This window comes from Fusarium oxysporum, chromosome 4, assembly GCF_000149955.1.
Source record: "Fusarium oxysporum f. sp. lycopersici 4287 chromosome 4, whole genome shotgun sequence".
Classification (NCBI taxonomy): domain Eukaryota; kingdom Fungi; phylum Ascomycota; class Sordariomycetes; order Hypocreales; family Nectriaceae; genus Fusarium; species Fusarium oxysporum.
This window is the reverse complement of record NC_030989.1, coordinates 4,399,545-4,415,960: the sequence shown is the minus strand read 5'-3', so window position 1 is coordinate 4,415,960 and position 16,416 is coordinate 4,399,545. Positions and strand designations below refer to the sequence as shown.

Below are 16,416 nucleotides of genomic sequence, written 5' to 3'. Positions count from 1 at the left end.
TAAGTGGCTTTTCCTGTTGGGATATCAGAAGCTAATATCTTTCAGGTGGTCTATGACTCTCTCTATCTTTTACTTCTCGTTTTGGCTCATCATGCGTGGAGCCAGCTTTGTTCGCCCCAGTGCACTTCATCGAGGCTTTGTTCTGATGTGGCTCTTTGCCCTCGGTTGGGGTGTACAAGTTGTGTGTGCTGTGGCAGAGGACCGTATGCACATTGGTGCTCTTTATGCAACCGTTTTCTTCCAATCGGCCATTTTCCTTGCCCTGTTCATTTCTCTTTTGGAGCAGTTCGCGTTGCTTGGAAAGCATGACTTTGCCATGCAGCTTCACGACGCTCATCAGGCGCGAGATGTGTCTAGCCGCGATAATGAGCATGAATCGAGACCCCAGACAGAGAGTGAACCTGCTCGTGCTGAGGCGGAGGATGACGAGGACGGATCTGAGGATGCTACCGAGACTACGCCGCTTAGAGCCGGTGAATCAGGATATGGGTCCAACGCCCCGACCTCGTTTGCCAACACATACCGCCGTTCGGTTGCTGAAAACTCGCCCTCTTCGCCTAGTATGCGACGATACCAGCCTTTCGAGCATGAGCAGAGCTGGTCTGGACGCCTTCCTACGTGGACTTGGATTCTCCAGTTCCTCTTTCTGGCTCCCGTACCTGTGATCCTGTTTGGAAACATTGGCCTGGTGGTGATGTCTGCTACCCAGATGACAGGTACTGATGGGGGTAGCCTCCTTGTTCCCGTCCTGTCATTGGGCATTTTGAGCATCTTCCTGTTGCTCCCGCTCACGCCTTTCATCCACCGTGTTACTCACCATATTCCGCTGTTCCTCTTTTGTGTTTTCGCCGGCACCTTCATCTACAACCTGGTCGCATTCCCGTTTTCCGATAGTAACCGTTTCAAGTTTTACTTCCAACAAGTCATCGACTTGGATAACGGCACCAACACGGTCTCCATCGTAGGAATTGAGGAGTATGCGCGATCTGTCATCAGCACCCTACCGAGCACTTTGGGTCAGGAGATCAAGTGCCAGCCAGCTGTTGGACGTGATCTATCAGATTGCCAATACGATGCCTCGTCATTGACGCCCAGACTGTACAGGAATAAAACTCCGGATGATTTGATCTCAGTTGAGACGATATATGGCAGCGACGGAACCAAAGCACGACTTCGAATCGATGCCATTGACTCGAGGCTTTGCTATGTTCGCACATCACGACCCATCTATGGATTCGCCGTGGATGGTGCAAGCTCACGAGATCCTCGTTTTGGAAAGTTCCCTTCAGAGGGTTTCAGCAGCGTCCAGCTCTGGCGCCGCGATCGAGATCGACCCTGGACATTAAACTTGTATCTGAATGAGCGAAATGCTCTTTCTGCGCTGGAGGACGCGACTCAGAAGGAAATCGATTCACAGGGAGACCACGAATTAAGAGTGCGGCCAGCGGAACAAGCAGCTGATCGTCTCGAAGTCACTGTCAGTTGTGCTTACAGTGATGCTAACACGCCTGGAACGATCCCAGCGCTTGACGAGCTTCTCAAGTTCATGCCGACTTGGGCGGCAGTTACCAAGAAGAATGTGGGACTTGTAGAAGTTCGCAAGACTCACAAAGTTTGAGGTAGGATAGATAGTACACGAGCATGACCGGAACCTGCAAGAATTGGCTGAAGCATTTCTAGAGTCGCTCCTGAGTATGGTTTCAAGGCATGGTGCTAGCCATGGGTTGGAGTTTGGGATTGGTTTGATGCATTGGTTTGGCTTGGCCTACTGTTTAATGATTGAGTAACCTGAGTGCCGTAACGAATATGACTGTCGAATATGCTTAATGGTGTGAAGGATGTATGAGTGAAACTTGATGCAACAATACCACGATAAACATTATTTGACACCCAACTTAGGGCCGGTTACCTAAACTAGAAGTCATTTCTAGATATAAATGTATGAATTAAACACCAGTCAGTCCAACGCTGTGGATAGGTATTTATGTTGCCAAGTTTCGTTATCTGACTACCGGGTAGCTCGGGTTGGTCGAAAACTCCGCTGATAGATTTCGTCATCCCTTATCTCTATTATCACAGCTTCACTTCGACATTTACCAAACTCAGCAACATACAATGGCACCTCAAATATGGCTGCCTTCAGAGCGCTCTGGAGGAGCTCCAAAAAAAGCACTCATTCACTATATCTGTGGTAACCCGGGCCTCATTGAATACTACACCGACTTCCTCAGCCATGTACGCGGGCTTTTGGACAAGATCGAAACGGACACTGCTTATGACATCTACGGCACAAACTTGCTCGGCTTCAGCGACGACGACCATGAGCCTTTCAATTCAAAAAACAAACCTTGGGATCTGGAGGGTCAGATTGAGGGTATGTACGACATCGTTGCGGCTAAAGGAAAAGGTTACGACTTTGTGATTCTCATGGGCCATTCTGTCGGGTCATTCATCACTGTTGAGATCTTCCATCGCCATATGAAGAATCCGGAGAGAGCACCGCATCTGAAGCTTCGACATGGATTCCTGATATGTCCAACGCTTACGCACCTCGCTCGATCATCTAATGGTGTACAATTCGAGTTATTACGTCGTTTCATTCCCTTCCTCGACACTGCAGCTTGTTTACTCGCACGTCTTCTCCTTGGTCTTCTGAGTGTCGCAAGCGTGACATGGATCGTTCAACGTCTTCTGGGCTTTACGCCTGCGAGCGCAGACATCACTGCACGATGGTTGAAGAGCAGAGATGGCGTGTTGCAGGCAGTTCATCTGGGATTGACGGAGCTGGAGATGATAACTGAGGAGAAATGGAACGATGATCTATGGGATGCGACTGGAGAAGAGAATGGAGTACCGAAATTCTTCTTGTTCTATGCCAAGAAAGATCACTGGATTCATGATGCCGAGAGGGAGGGCATCGTGGAGAAGAGAGGAGGTAAAGCGAGGATTGTGCAGGATAAAGGGGATATTCCTCACGCTTTTTGCACGAGAGAGGGTAAGTTGACGATTGAAACACTTGCGGCGGTTGCTAACAAGTTAAGACGCAAGCTTAGAAGTTGCAAGAAGAGTCTGCGGTTGGGTCGAAGAGATCGAAGCAGCCAAGAAGTGAAACGAGGTGAAACAAACTTGGGTTAAGAATACGGGGCCCAGTCCTTTGTTCAAGGGCCTTTTGACAAACAATAATAGACGTGTACAGTGAGCACTGGCCCATAACTGAACATCACGAAGCTGACCCCAAAGACTAGACAAGTTTGCCACGAACTTATGCATAATAGAAATGATTTCCATTGGATCTCGATCGAAACTATATTATCAACCACATAATGAATGGTTGGCCTTGTCTATTTACGGCGTGACATCGCTTGCTGCACTCCCCGCATGAGGCCGCGTAAGGTTTTCGGGCCCCGGTGCTACCAGAAACGGCGACAGACGTCGACCACTTTTACTTGGAGATGACTAGTCATGTTTTTGCTTGGGCTACTTCTAGAAGGTGAGTGTTTACTCGGATGATGACGATTGTGATCACGACTTGGGTGGTATGATTCTGACTGTCTCAGTTTGTTGATTCTTGACTTTCGATTCACAGTTTTGAATTCACGATCAATTGAGGGCAGAGAAATGAGACAAGTGTCACTGGTATATTTGCTATATTCTGGTGGTTCAAGACCATTAATTATTAACCCGTGATATCAATCACAAATCCGAATCCAATTCCCATGTACACATATCCCATTCCTCCTCATCACTTTCCTTTCAACTCGTAACAATGCCTCTTATCTCAATGTGCAGACTGAGCAGTCTTTTCACAATGAGGAAAATTGGCGTCTCATAATTGACTCCATTTACAGAGCAAGGGCCATGAGGGCAGCCATGGCCATGGCGCCGAGACCCTTGAGGCCAGCAGCGCTGTTCTCGCCGACGCCTGAGGGAGCGGGAGTGCTGGTGGCACTGCCGGCAGCCTCGGACTTGGTGGTGGGAGTCTCGATGACGGGGGGAACAGCGGTGGTCTTGCTCTCAACGACAGGAGGGACAGTGGTGGTCTCGACGGCGGTGGTCTCAACAGCAGTGGTCTCGACGGCAACGGCGCTGGTGGTGACGACAACCTTGGTGGAGGTCTCGGCCTTGGTGGTGTCAGCCTTGGAGGACCCCTCGGAGCCGCTGCCGGCCTCGGGGTTGTCGCAGAGCTTCTCAGTAGCGGGGAGAACCTCGTCTGAGATGAGTCAGTATATGAATGTCTTATCAGGTATTGGTGATTTGAAACTTACTGATGGCAACGTCGGAACCACACTTGGTGATCACACAAGAGGTAGCGGCGCTTCGGACATCGTCGAAGTTCTTGCAGACGCAGGTGAGATCGGTCTTGTCACACTTGGTCTTGCTGGCGATGGCATCGTCAAGGCAAGGAATAGCGCACTTGGGAACGTCGCCGAGGGACTGAGCCGAGACGGCGGCGGCGAGGGCAGCAATAGCGAAAGAGTACTTCATTTTGAAGGTTGTTCTTGGTTGTCTTTAAGTTGATAAACTTGTTGATATGCGAGAAGACACAACGAGTGTAGAGAGGCAAGGCTGAAGCTGATGCTGAATTGGTCCAATGGAAGCGAGTGGATGAGGAGGAAAAGAAAGAAGAGAGCTTGAGAGATGGATGAGAAGAGGCTTTATGTATCTGAAGATTGGAAAGGGAATCAACAAGTCAACTCGACTTGGTTAGAGCGTCACGGTGCCGTTGCCCGTTAACCATTACAGGAAAGACCAGCCTCTTTTCCTGCAGACTTGCAGGTCAACTTCTTGTTCTTGATTCTGATCCTCGTCCTTTCTGGAGTCTAGTGTGAGTGGACTCGAGGGGGTCGGGATACGCTGCGACGAGCCGGAAGCTGAAGTGGACGAATGGGAGGTTCAAAGAAGGACAGGGAACTCTTACCAGGGAGGGGGGTGCTAGCCACGGGGGTTTCTATTCTCGCTGTGGTAACTAACTGAGGGCGTGTAAGAGCTTTTGTTATGCCGTTGTGAGAGCGGGGCGGGCTTCCGGATTCGATACACACGGCCGAATAGATCGACGAGGGGTGATGCCAAAGTCCGGGGGCGAGATGCGGAGATGGGTATAGCGCTAGGGCATGTGAAGTTCTCGGTTCTCTCTCAGACTCTTGAGAATGAACTTTTCGGAGATTGAGCTCGAAAAAGAACATGAACGAACTGTCTAGTTCATCAAAGCAGAAAAAAAGCTGGAGATTTCGATCCACCCCCGGATATTGGACAATGCTCCCCTTTTTTTCATTGAGATTTATTATTACGATCTCCGGGGTAAAAAAGCTTCAATACCTGGCATTGGAGAAGAGAAAATATGTACTGTAACAGTTGCAGTGAGTTGGCGCCATTAGGAGAATCCTTCAACGGGGACTTTGGACTTGGACTTGGCCAAGTCACATGCTGGACTACAAGGGTATCCGAGGGCCGATTGATGGGGGAGCTTGGAACTAGACCCGACTTGAGCGGCAAAGCCGAAGAGAAAGAGGAGGAACTAAATAAAAAGAGGGAAAAGAGAGGCGAAGAAAACAGGTTTGATGGTGAGGCAACCATTATTCATTGGAAGGCAGGCAAAAAAAAAACTTGGGGATGGGACGCCAATGATGCAGGAACAAAAGATGCTAATGGGTTGACAGTTGTGACTAGAGTTGAGTTGATGGTAGGTCAATTGACTACTATAGTACCATTATTTGTAGTACAACTCTAAAGATTTTGACATGCTTTGGTCTACTACTAGACAACAAATTGACCGCTAGTTCCTCTATCTTTGACCAACTTTCTCAAAGTCAATGCTTGATTTCTCTTCCTCTCCTTACTCATCAGAGCTTGACCTCAGTGCACGGTGTCCCAAACTCCCCCGCATCTCACATCGTACACCACCACCACCCACTAAAACGCACACTCACACCCCTGTAGCCGGGAATAAAAGGGGACCCTGTCAGACTTGCAGGGATCTTGACCAACTGCCTTCCTACACTGGACAAATGCGCTCGAATTAACCGCTCTTTTCGACCGCCACGCCGAGGCTCACATGCGAGGCAAAGGAAGTGTCCGATTTTTCTAGCAGGCTCTACAGCACAGGAATAATTTACGTGCATTATGGAGGAGTGTTGCTGGGTACAGGAGGAGCTGAGCAAAGAATCTGGAGAAGATGTTGTTTAGCGGGATCTTCTTACGCGGGAGGGAATCGAATGGTCTGATCGTAATAATTGTGGACAATATCCGCTGTTGCCGACTTGGCGAACATGCATGAGAGACGAACCGTCGCGGTAGCATTTCCCATTAAAAATCATGAGATTCAAGATCTGATTAAACACATTGAACATATGTAAGCTGGACTGATGAGGCGCGGATAAGTTATGTAGCACAAGAGATCTCAATCTTCATAATGCACTTATACATCGTCAACTATATGCCCACCTCCTGCACCATGAGACGACGGTGACGACCGACACCACACCCTCAATGAGCGGTTGTGCGGCGTAGCCAGTGAGTTTTCCAGGGGCAGACGAGGTTTTTGCAGCGATTAAAATAGCTGTATGCAACCATCTCAGCTCGGGTTTGCATGCCCACATACTCTACATGTCGTGTTGGTTGGTAGATCTGCCTTGGTTGGTGAATTTTTTGAGACACGGCGAATCTCCGTTAATAAATGTAAGGAGAAGGCTGAGCTATAACTTGACTTTTGAGTTTCAAAGGATTCTGTAGACCGAGGCTGAAAGGCCAATTGAAGCATATGAAGTTTCCTCCCTCACGCTGAAGTTGACTGTTCCTGAGAGTAAGGTAATCATCACCAACATGCACGGGGAGTTCCCATCTTGCTTGATTCGCTAGAGGGTATTTACCACCAATCACCCTCGAACCCCTGCATCTTGGTGGGGGGGGGGGGAGCTCAAAAACTTGGACAACGTCATTTCAACCCTTTCCAAGCTTCACTGAGGATTGGTTTCATGGAGAAGATAATCTGACGTCGAATTTTGGAGGAGCCTTGATATTCGAGAATATGGGGATGAAACATGCTGTGACGCAAGGTAGGATTGGAGCACTTGGCTGACGGTGTTGGAGATGATTTACAAGTTTTGGAGATTTCATGCAGGAACTCATGATGAGAATTGTTGGCATGCACCCCGATTCTTGGGTTGGATGAATCTAGTTGAGATCTATCTGCAATGAACTGGCAAACTTGCTTGCTGATGCTATACACCAAGGGATCTAAGTTCTATACCTCCAGCTCTTCAACTCTCACGCAATGCCCACAACACCATTTTACTCCCATCGTTCATAATCAGGAAAATACCTCTCATGAATCCTCTCCGCATACTCCATCAAACTCGAATGCTTCCTCACAATAGCCGCTGAAGTCGGAGCTCTAAAAACACCATTAGCATAACACCAAACTCACCAACAGAGTAACTCACGCTTCACAAATCAACGACGAAGCAATAAACCCAAAGAGTGTCGCATCAACCTCTGTAGGTTCATCACCACCAAGAGCCCAAAACGGTCCATCGCCTTTCTTCCGCATCCTCGCCTCCGCTAGTAAAGCTTCAACGCTCTCCCAAACTTCCTCTCTCAGCTCTGTAACTTCTTCGTCTGTCAAACGGCCCGTTCCTTGTCCATACGCGGTCCTTGCGTTTGCACGAGCTGCCAAATATCCTATAACAACCTGTAGAAGCCACGGCATAGAAGCAAAGATGTTGGAGCGCATGGTATAATAATTATCGCACCATTTCTCGCGAGTACCGTAAAAGTAAACTTTTTCTTCCATAAGAGCTCTAAATGCAAGATCTTGTGCTCTCTGAACAGGCGTCAAACCTGCATTTAGATCAGGAACAAGACCCTCATCGATAAATCGTTTGATAATAAATGTCGAATCGCTCAAAGTCTCCCCTTCAGCTTCAATGTATGGGATCTTTCCTCTTGGTGCAGTTTTCGGTGATCCTTCGGCTACCCTGTAGGACACGCCGGCGAAGCGAAGACGAGCTTCGAGTTTGATGACGAAGGGGGACCACGTAAAAGCGTTAGGCTTTCCGGGGCCACGGAAGATTGTAAATTGTGAGACTTTGTTGAATGCCATTGTTGTTATTGAATGGTTTGATGAGTTGCTATACTATTTAATTCGATATATCGTGACTTTTTATAATTTGGTGTTTTTGGACTTCGCGATTCGGTTGTTGGGCCGGACTTGAAGCGTTGTCCGGAGACCCACATCGGGACGCGAGACGCAGAAATGTCGAGTCCGGCACGGAGCCATAGTAAGAGAAACGGGTCCGTAATCTTCGGCATCAATTTCAACCGCTTTATCACTGTCCGGCCTTATCATGATAAGATGCCGATAAATGATAGTGTTCGGACCGACCAGTGTAAATCAGCTCATCATGCTCGAAGATTACCCAAAACGGACACTCCGCATCATCACGAAATCTCTTCAACAAAAGAAGACTCGTATAACGCCATTTCAGATTACAAATGTTCTCATCTTGTAAATAGCTGCTAATAGATATAAAAGACTGAGCCACTGACTAAGAAAACCGCACTTTCTCGCTTGGACCTTCACTACATCTCCGACTTTCTCGGCCAAATCCACTGTATTCTACCAATCGTGGCGCTCAGCTCGTCCGGAGTCTCCAAGAATGGCGAAGCATCCGTGGGGAATGACTCCGCACCCATGACGGAATTCATCTTGTGGAGGCTCTTGGAGAAATGGTGAGAACTTCCCTCATAACTTATAAAGTCAAGAACATCCGCCGTGAGAAATATTCTTCAGAAATAAACGTCGAGTTAAATACAGTCGGTCAATATGAGCGGAAAGACATCCAACGTCGGTGTCGTGGGTTATGGGTAAGTTCAATCAACCTCTTCGTGATATCATCAGCTGACACTCAATAGCATGTCTGCCAAAATCTTCCACATCCCCTTCCTCACTCAAACTCCCCAATTCAAACTCCACGCAGTCGTTCAACGTTCCCCCAAAGAGGGCAACTCAGCACCTGCTGACTACCCCGATATTAAGCACTACACAGACTACAAGGATCTCTTCGCCGACTCTGCAGTCGATCTTGTAGTCATCAGCACTCCTCCCAACAACCACTTTGAGCTCACAAAGGCTGCTCTCGAGGCTGGAAAGCATGTCTTGACTGAGAAGCCTTTTGTTCCTACTTCTGCTGAGGCTGATAAGCTTATTGAGATTGCCAAGAAGAACGGAAAGCTCCTTATTGTTTATCAGAACAGACGATGGGATGCTGACTTTGTTACTCTTAAGAAGATTATCTCTGAGGGAACTCTTGGTCGTATCATTCAGTTCGATAACCACTTTGATCGTTATCGTCTTGTGCCCTCTAAGAACTGGAAGTTAGACCTCCCCCTTTCCCAAGGCGGCAGCGCTCTTTACGATCTGGGAACTCATCTCATTGATCAAGCCTACGTTCTCTTCGGCAAGCCCCAGTTCGTCCACGGCCGTCTTCTTTCTCAACGCGAGGGCAAGTTCGACTTTGAGAACCCAGACGGTGTCTCAGCAGAACTTACCTACCCCGACGGTCTCCTCGTCAACATCCGCATCAGCGTTCTCAGCGCCGAACTCGAGCAGCCTCGCTTCTGGGTCCGTGGCACAAAGGGAAGTTTCCGCAAGCTCGGTCTCGACACACAAGAGGATGCACTCAAGGCTGGTGCGAAAGCTACTGATGCGGACTTTGGAAAGGAGGATCCTGCTCGGTATAAGCTGGTTGTCGTTGATGATAACGAGAAGGCTAAGGAGCAGACTATCTCGTCTATTGAGACACCTACCTACAAGGCTTTCTATGCTCAGCTTGGTAAGGCTGTTGAGAGTGGGAAGGAGGAAGATGTTCCTGTGAAGGCATCTGAGGCGAGGGATGTTTTGCAGATCATTGAGGGTGTTTTTGAGAGTGCCAAGACTGGCAAGGATGTCACCTTTGCTTAGAGTATTTAGGAATAAGTAATGAGTTAATGAAGGAAAAGTTATGGATAGGAAGAACTAGTGTTTTTGAGCATGAACCAGTGTCGCGAGAAGTTGTCGTGAATCTACCTGCATCTAAGAGCTTGAGACCTGATCAGAGGCGAAATAGCAAATACCTAGGTAACATTACATGAGGGAGCAAACAACAAGTATATAGCTTGTGCGTAGTCAACATAGAGCGACGTTGCTGACGGTCCTCAATGAGCTTTAGTAGACGGGTGAGGTCCATTCGAGAAGATCCTTATATCATTGTGCCTGCAAATCGCAAGCTTGGTAAGCTGCATACCGAAGGCTAAACGTCACGATAAACTTCACAAGATCGTGCCAATATGGAGAATTCCGAGTAAATAATAAGACGAGTCTCCGACTCATCATCTATCCAACCCCTATATAAACTTCCTCATGAATCCATGTCCTCAAGACCACGGCGCTTCAGATAGAACAAAACTCCAATGCGGTACTCCTATAAGCAAATATATATATATATATCATCTTTTCCTCTACTTTTCATTCATTTTTAAATGGCGAGCATAAATCCTGCAATAGCTGCAATAGCGATAAAAGCGCTGCTGGCCTTTGACGCTGAGCTTTCCACCTCGATCTGCTCGCCGATGAAAGTAGGGTTATACTCGCTGGGCTCTCTCTCATCAAGAGTTCCGTTCCAGCAGTAATTCGTGAAGCATTCCTGACACTTATCAGGAACAGTGGTGTTTGTACGGTCGAAACTGCGAGAGAGCATTGCGCAACCAACGCAGACGGGCCAGTCCTTGTCGCGCGTGCCGTTTAGCATGGTAGCTACGGCGTAGCCGTTCTCGATGATGGCGGAGAGCTCGGAGGTGTTGATGCTCATTTGGAAGGTGGAGATGTTGGAGGAGTAGACATATGGGTAGTTGGGGATGTAGACGATGAGGGGTGAGGGGTCGGTCATGTTGGTTGCGTTGCAGCCGAAGAAAGTCGGGCGGGTGTTGAGGCCCAGGTTGAGGAATGTGTTCTTGCCGGGGACGGATGGGAATGATGAGCCCTCTGAGATGTTGGTGAGAGAGCGCTCGTAGGTGGCGATGGGAGATGCGCCGTTGGGCCAGCCGTAATCGGTATCGGCGGAGGAGTCGAAGGAGAAGACGACATCGACCTCACGATCTTTTCGGATGTGAGGATAGTAAGGGATGTTCTGGAGGTCTTCACCACCATCGACGAGAGTGAGTCGCTCAGATTCGGCGCTCAAGTTATTCTCGTCATTCCAGCCCTTGAAGGGGTTAGGAGTCCAGTCAGCAATATCGTTGTTGTCAGAGCCAATAGCTTTGAGAACAGAGGTTACGGCTTCGACTGCGATATCCGGAACACCGTCAGGAACGTAGTTGTTGTCGTCTTCGTTAAGATACAGAACGATCTGGTTGAAGAGACTGCTAGAAGTTCCCATGACGAAGCCGGCGTTGTCGAAACCAGCAATGCAGGACTTGTCCTTTGGTAGCTTGCCGTTATCGAACTCTGAACCGACATACTTGAGAGGAACGAAGCCCTGAAGAACGGGGTCGTAGGAACCAAGCTCCCAGGGGGTGAACTCGAAATTGGTCGCGTTGAGACTGATAATAGTCTCGTTTGGCGCACGACCATCCGCAATGATGATGGGCATAGGGGCCTTGCCCTCGGAGAAGTCAGGATCGTCGGCGATTGAAGACCATGTATATGAGGGACCACCATCTGTTACATTAATAAGTTGGTACGACAGCATACGACCCCAGTAATCAGTCAGAGATCGTTCATAACCAGCATCCTTCTTTTCGGAGACGGCGTCGAAAATCGTATTGTAGTACTGGAGAAGAGAGTAATTCTCAGGGCCCTCGAGGATCGAATTCTCCAACTGCCAAATTCCGGGATAGTTCACGCTTTCCTGGACAGAAGTAAAGTTGTTCATCATCAAACTGCCCACAAGCCATCCACCACCGGAAAGACCTGAAAGATATGTCGCACTTTGTAGAAGACCACCAAGATTTCCATCCTTGTCGCTTCCATCGGAACGAATATCCCAAGCTGCCAGCGCACCAGCACCGCAAAGCATAGCACGGTAGCCACCTCCAGAGATAGCAATACCAATATTAGGAAGGGCAGTAGGATCTGTCTCAGCATCCTTGAGGTACGCCTCGCTGTCGAAACCGGGAATCGCTAGACGCTTCAAGAGGGTTCGGATAGGGGAGATGGTTTCGTTGCGACGCTTCGGGATCCAATCGCGCTCCATGCTCGAGATGGAAGAGCCATTTCGAATCGTCGGTCGTGTACTCGGACAGTCGACTTTGGAGGGGACGTAGCCATCTGGGGCTTGAGGCGTGCCTCGTTTTGATACTGATCGGGGAGAGAAATCTGAATTGGAGATGGCGACAAAAGCGTCGTCGACTGCGATTGGATCACGTTAGCTCCGATCCGCGATCCCAAGATCTGGGTAAGAAAATGCATGCGATCGCGCCACACCAGCTTCCATGCGCTCGACGATAATTGTGAGACGACATGCGCGCTCGCGAAGAGTGTCGACTTACTCGAAGGTGCAGCAGCGACGGGATTCAGTGCGGCGCTGGCAGCCAGCAAAAGGGCGAAGCCCGAAGAAATGGCCATGGCAGCGGCCTCGGGCGGATAAATGAGCGATAAGAAGGCGGAATCTATTCACAGCTTCGGAAGGAATGGAAGCGAACAATTCGAGTTGCTGCTGTGCTGTATCGATGAAATTGATGATCGAATCGGCGAAAGGGTGGTCCAAGATGAATAAATGCCAAAGTCAATGTACAAATAAGAAGAAACTGGCCCCGAAAAGAAGAAATGAAGAGAAAACAAGGGAATAAAGAAAAACCAAGAAACACAAGGTCGAGGTTGTGATGGGTATATGAGTATGTAGAAGAAAGGAAAGGAAAGGATTCAGTGTGGGGTGGTCAGTTTAATTGGCAGTATCCGTATCGTCAACGGTTTCTTGATCCGTGCTTTTGCGTTCAGCCAAGGCAAAGGTATTGATTGAAATAGAGTAAGAGAAAAGAGGTCATGGTTCGTAATATATTTAAGAGTAATAGTTAAGCTTGTCTCTCTCATTCCTTCAGTCATCAATTAGCCAAGGGCCACCATTTTCTTACAGGCGTTGCCCTTCTTCTCCCTCTGCCTCATTGCCAAGAATCCGCCCAGCCCTGCGCCGCCTCTCTGAGCTGTATCGGTCTGATGCAATGACACAGGCTGTGTGATTGTGTATTCTGTTCTATTTAGAGATGCTCCGCGGAACGGAGAAGGATTGTGGCGAACAATCCATTGTGAGGATCGATCATCAATGATAATTGTTTGAATAATCATGTTTCAAGGTCAACTCGCGTATGATAATTCCCGTTGCCCTTGTATCGAGTTCAATACATGTGACATGAATGACCTCTTTGTTTAAGTTACTGCCCACCACCCGCCAACACCCCTGCATCACCCAGCCACTAACAAGCCTTAAAACCGTTCCAGGAACACCCGCTGCATGACTTCAACAAGTCCAACCACGCGCCGAGTCAAACAATGACCTCACCTCAGACTCCTATTGTTATAGGAAATACTCAGTAAAGTAAAGTAAAGTAAAGTAAGCAAAAGATCACCAAAGGCTGAGTATTGAGATCCGCGGAACAAAAGACCCTCAATGACATTACAATGGAACATCAAACAACTAGAGTTAGCTGATCATGGGTCATCAAAATATCCCGATCCACAAGGACTCGGAATGTTTGAGGAAAACCCCTGGCGGCGAAATTAAAGGGAACCCGCCCAGCTCAAACCGCCGTTGCTAATCTCAGAGCCAAGACGGCTTGGCGGCTCTTTTCTAATGCTTCTTCACATGGAATATGATCACAAGAGCGCTTAGATACTCGTATTGTTTGAAGCTGCCCTCGCTAAGTATCCGTAAGACAGATGATGCATTGTTCTGCCACGTATCTGAGCCACTTGTCAGCTGTTGTGGACCATCGACAAAGATCTTCTGCTTCGGTTTATGCACTGCCATCTGTCAGCGCGCAGTGAATCCATCTTGGATCACCGTTGCCTCTGAAAAGGGTAGTTGCTCACGCTGAGTGGCTGAATCCACGTCCGCGGACCACCCATGGCTTCACCACTCGGCCGATCCGGAGGTTTGTAGGATTCCTGCCGCTTACTGCTGCGCGCCATCTTGCTGCAATTGGCTGCGATTTTCAGCCCTAAGCCTGTCATCATCTTATTCTATCTCGTGTTGAAAGCTCGACCCAAGCAGCTCAAGAACAGAGCAGCCCGAATTGCATCTGTGTTACGGAACACTGAGCATGGAGTAAGACATTCAACAACAAGCCGGTGACCTGCCTACTCTGGTATTCGATTAAAGTTGTCTATAAGCTTATTGGTAGCCTTAATCTTGCTTTGTAGAAGCTTTTCGAATTCTTACCGCACCCTAAGAGTGCTAGCTCTCCTCATGACTTCATTATTATCCAAACGTATGGGTATCAAATAGGATCGTCTCCATATGCATCCATCCATATGCGTATAAATCTCACCAACTGCCTAATCGGCATACTCATCCCCACCAGGTTCTCGTCCAAAAGGATGATTGAACTTGAGTAGGCCAGTCAAGCCACCCACCCAAGGATCATCATCCTCAGTCCTGATCATACATGGTACACCGCCATGCCACTCCTCTCCTGGACCGGCTCGTCCAACAAATTCGCCTTCTACCCGAATCTCCGTCCCTGGCGATACTCCCGCACACCTCTTGCCATCAATGCTGAGGTCAAGCTCACGGCCGCGATTCTTGCGACTCATTCGTAAGGTGACTTTGGTGTCTAGCGGGAGCACCAGGGATCGGAAACTTAGACTGCAAGGACTGATGGGTGTAATGAGGAGAGATTTGACAAGCGGATGGACAATTGGTCCCCCTGCACTTAGACTGTATGCCGTTGAGCCTGTGGGGGTGCTGATCAAGATACCATCAGCAGTGGTCTCTGTAAGAAAGTGACCATTCTGGTAGATATCAATGATAGCTAGGTGGGGATGAGAACCCCGATGCACCGAGATCTCGTTGATAGCTCTCAGCGATGGTGATGGCTCGTGAGGCACCGCTAGAGCCTTAGCCCCCGTCTTCGCCTCGCTTGACAAAGTATCTGACAACCAATGATTGATGTTGTTACCAGACGGGTCAAACACATCAGCCTTGATGCGATGACGGAGCAACACCTTCGATGCTCGTTGTGCTCCCATGCTTTTGCCTTTATGCCTTTCCCATGCTGTGTATGACACTGGACTTGTCTTGTCCCAATCACCTCGGGGGTAGTTGGCCTCACGGGTAGCAACGTCACTGCCACTCATAAACGTCTCCCTCCAAGCTTTTTTGTACTCTCTGAAATCCCATTCGCCAAGGAAGCCTAGTGTTCCCATGTTGAACGATAGAATCGGAGGAACAGAACCATGGAGCTTGTAGAGACTTGCAGCTCGTAGGACAGTACCGTCTCCTCCGAAAGTTGCAATGATGTCAATTTTGTCTGCCATATTGGATCGAGAGTCCGAAGCATAAATGGGAAAATCGAGACGATCTTTTAGCGATTGGGCGATGCGTGGCTCAAACACGAGGTTGACTTCTGGATATTCATTATGGAGGTAGTTCGAGAATTTGACAACAGCCTCGACAACGGCATCTGAGTATAGCTTGTGGATGATAAGGAGATTACGAGGAGGTTTGGGCCAGTTCAGCGATAATAGCGACGACCCGGGCTTTGTGCTTTGGAGATAGCGTGGGCTTATTCTATTCGGAAGTTCTGCGATGCTGCGAATCTCGGATGTTTGATGAGTCGAGGTTGTCGATAGAAGACGGCATGTTTGTTGTGGTGCCAGAGTGAATGATGATGGCCGAGTCAGAAAGCGATATGTTGGTAGTTGATTACTATTGGGCCTCAAGAGGGTCAGGCCTCGTAAGAGGGACCTTCTAGACATGGTGCCAGGAATTCGGCATGGCATGTGAAAAGAAAAGAAACCGTTGAGGCTGATTAAATTTGCCTACAGATGACGCCGAAGACGGGAGCTACTGTGATGCCCCATGCGGCTTTGCGACGGCTTTGGCAGAATACGATGAGGAGCTAGACGTGGGCTGATCTTCACCGCCTTCCTGTTCCAACATTCGACTTGAGAACGAAAAGAAAAACTTTTCGCTGCAAGGGACCATTTCACAGTGTTAAGACCCTGAAGATTGACTCAAACTTTAAAAGCCTTGAGAGCAGAAGCCCCTGATCAGCTGGAATCTGCGTATGACCTGTCAAAGTGTCTTATCTTTCCCGCGATAGCTTCTATAGGATGGATCCAACAGCTTTATGCCAAGTGATCTCATATTCGTAGCTTCTCATTGGCCAAATCTGATCGGCATCTGTAAAACACCGTGCACCGTCTTTAGGCGTCATAGGACCTCC

The 16,416-nt window shown here is 48.6% G+C and overlaps 8 protein-coding genes across 12 annotated transcripts in view; 3 read left to right on the top strand and 5 right to left on the bottom strand.

Annotated features, from left to right (window-relative positions):
- The window catches only part of FOXG_18825 (uncharacterized protein), a 4,061-nt gene extending 2,188 nt beyond the window's left edge, over window positions 1–1,873 (top strand). The window contains exons 4-5 of the mRNA XM_018398960.1: window positions 46–1,619; window positions 1,681–1,873. Of these exons, the coding sequence (XP_018239141.1) occupies window positions 46–1,618 (1,573 nt within the window). The 3' untranslated portion in view covers window position 1,619; window positions 1,681–1,873. The remainder of the gene's footprint in view (window positions 1–45; window positions 1,620–1,680) is intronic.
- Window positions 1,874–2,030: 157 nt separating this feature from the next.
- Window positions 2,031–5,687, top strand: FOXG_04416 (uncharacterized protein). Of its 3 annotated transcripts, none has more exons than XM_018382431.1 (4): window positions 2,031–2,995; window positions 3,042–3,190; window positions 3,246–3,490; window positions 3,558–5,687. In XM_018382431.1, the coding sequence occupies exons 1-2, from the start codon at window positions 2,116–2,118 to the stop codon at window positions 3,107–3,109; spliced, it is 948 nt and encodes a 315-aa protein (XP_018239137.1). In that variant the 5' UTR covers window positions 2,031–2,115; the 3' UTR covers window positions 3,110–3,190; window positions 3,246–3,490; window positions 3,558–5,687. The 3 variants fall into 3 exon arrangements, with proteins under 3 accessions (XP_018239137.1, XP_018239136.1, XP_018239135.1); XM_018382430.1 differs by having other exon boundaries at window positions 3,042–3,195; XM_018382429.1 differs by having other exon boundaries at window positions 3,042–3,490.
- On the bottom strand, window positions 3,607–5,593 carry FOXG_04415 (uncharacterized protein). Of its 3 annotated transcripts, none has more exons than XM_018382427.1 (3): window positions 4,919–5,352; window positions 4,266–4,630; window positions 3,610–4,210 (listed from the first exon to the last, which is right to left on the bottom strand). In XM_018382427.1, exons 2-3 carry the CDS (start codon window positions 4,483–4,485, stop codon window positions 3,843–3,845), a joined length of 588 nt encoding a protein of 195 aa, XP_018239139.1. In that variant the 5' UTR covers window positions 4,486–4,630; window positions 4,919–5,352; the 3' UTR covers window positions 3,610–3,842. The 3 variants fall into 3 exon arrangements, with proteins under 3 accessions (XP_018239138.1, XP_018239139.1, XP_018239140.1); XM_018382428.1 differs by having other exon boundaries at window positions 3,620–4,210; window positions 4,266–4,498; XM_018382426.1 differs by having other exon boundaries at window positions 3,607–4,210; window positions 4,266–5,593.
- A 1,227-nt stretch (window positions 5,688–6,914) lies between the features above and the next one.
- On the bottom strand, window positions 6,915–8,469 carry FOXG_04414 (uncharacterized protein). Its single transcript, XM_018382425.1, has 2 exons — window positions 7,440–8,469; window positions 6,915–7,390 (listed from the first exon to the last, which is right to left on the bottom strand). Exons 1-2 carry the CDS (start codon window positions 8,096–8,098, stop codon window positions 7,288–7,290), a joined length of 762 nt encoding a protein of 253 aa, XP_018239134.1. The 5' UTR covers window positions 8,099–8,469; the 3' UTR covers window positions 6,915–7,287.
- Window positions 8,458–10,188, top strand: FOXG_04413 (oxidoreductase). Its single transcript, XM_018382424.1, has 2 exons — window positions 8,458–8,862; window positions 8,911–10,188. Exons 1-2 carry the CDS (start codon window positions 8,822–8,824, stop codon window positions 9,956–9,958), a joined length of 1,089 nt encoding a protein of 362 aa, XP_018239133.1. The 5' UTR covers window positions 8,458–8,821; the 3' UTR covers window positions 9,959–10,188.
- On the bottom strand, window positions 10,162–13,010 carry FOXG_04412 (lysophospholipase). Its single transcript, XM_018382423.1, has 2 exons — window positions 12,523–13,010; window positions 10,162–12,382 (listed from the first exon to the last, which is right to left on the bottom strand). The coding sequence occupies exons 1-2, from the start codon at window positions 12,596–12,598 to the stop codon at window positions 10,512–10,514; spliced, it is 1,947 nt and encodes a 648-aa protein (XP_018239132.1). The 5' UTR covers window positions 12,599–13,010; the 3' UTR covers window positions 10,162–10,511.
- A 1,016-nt stretch (window positions 13,011–14,026) lies between these two features.
- Window positions 14,027–14,158, bottom strand: FOXG_18824 (uncharacterized protein; the record flags this gene model as incomplete). Its single annotated transcript, XM_018398959.1, has 1 exon — window positions 14,027–14,158. One exon carries the CDS (start codon window positions 14,156–14,158, stop codon window positions 14,027–14,029), a length of 132 nt encoding a protein of 43 aa, XP_018239131.1.
- Window positions 14,159–14,298: 140 nt separating this feature from the next.
- Window positions 14,299–16,141, bottom strand: FOXG_04411 (NAD+ kinase). Its single transcript, XM_018382422.1, has one exon. It carries the CDS (start codon window positions 15,968–15,970, stop codon window positions 14,525–14,527), a length of 1,446 nt encoding a protein of 481 aa, XP_018239130.1. The 5' UTR covers window positions 15,971–16,141; the 3' UTR covers window positions 14,299–14,524.
- Window positions 16,142–16,416: the final 275 nt, after the last annotated feature.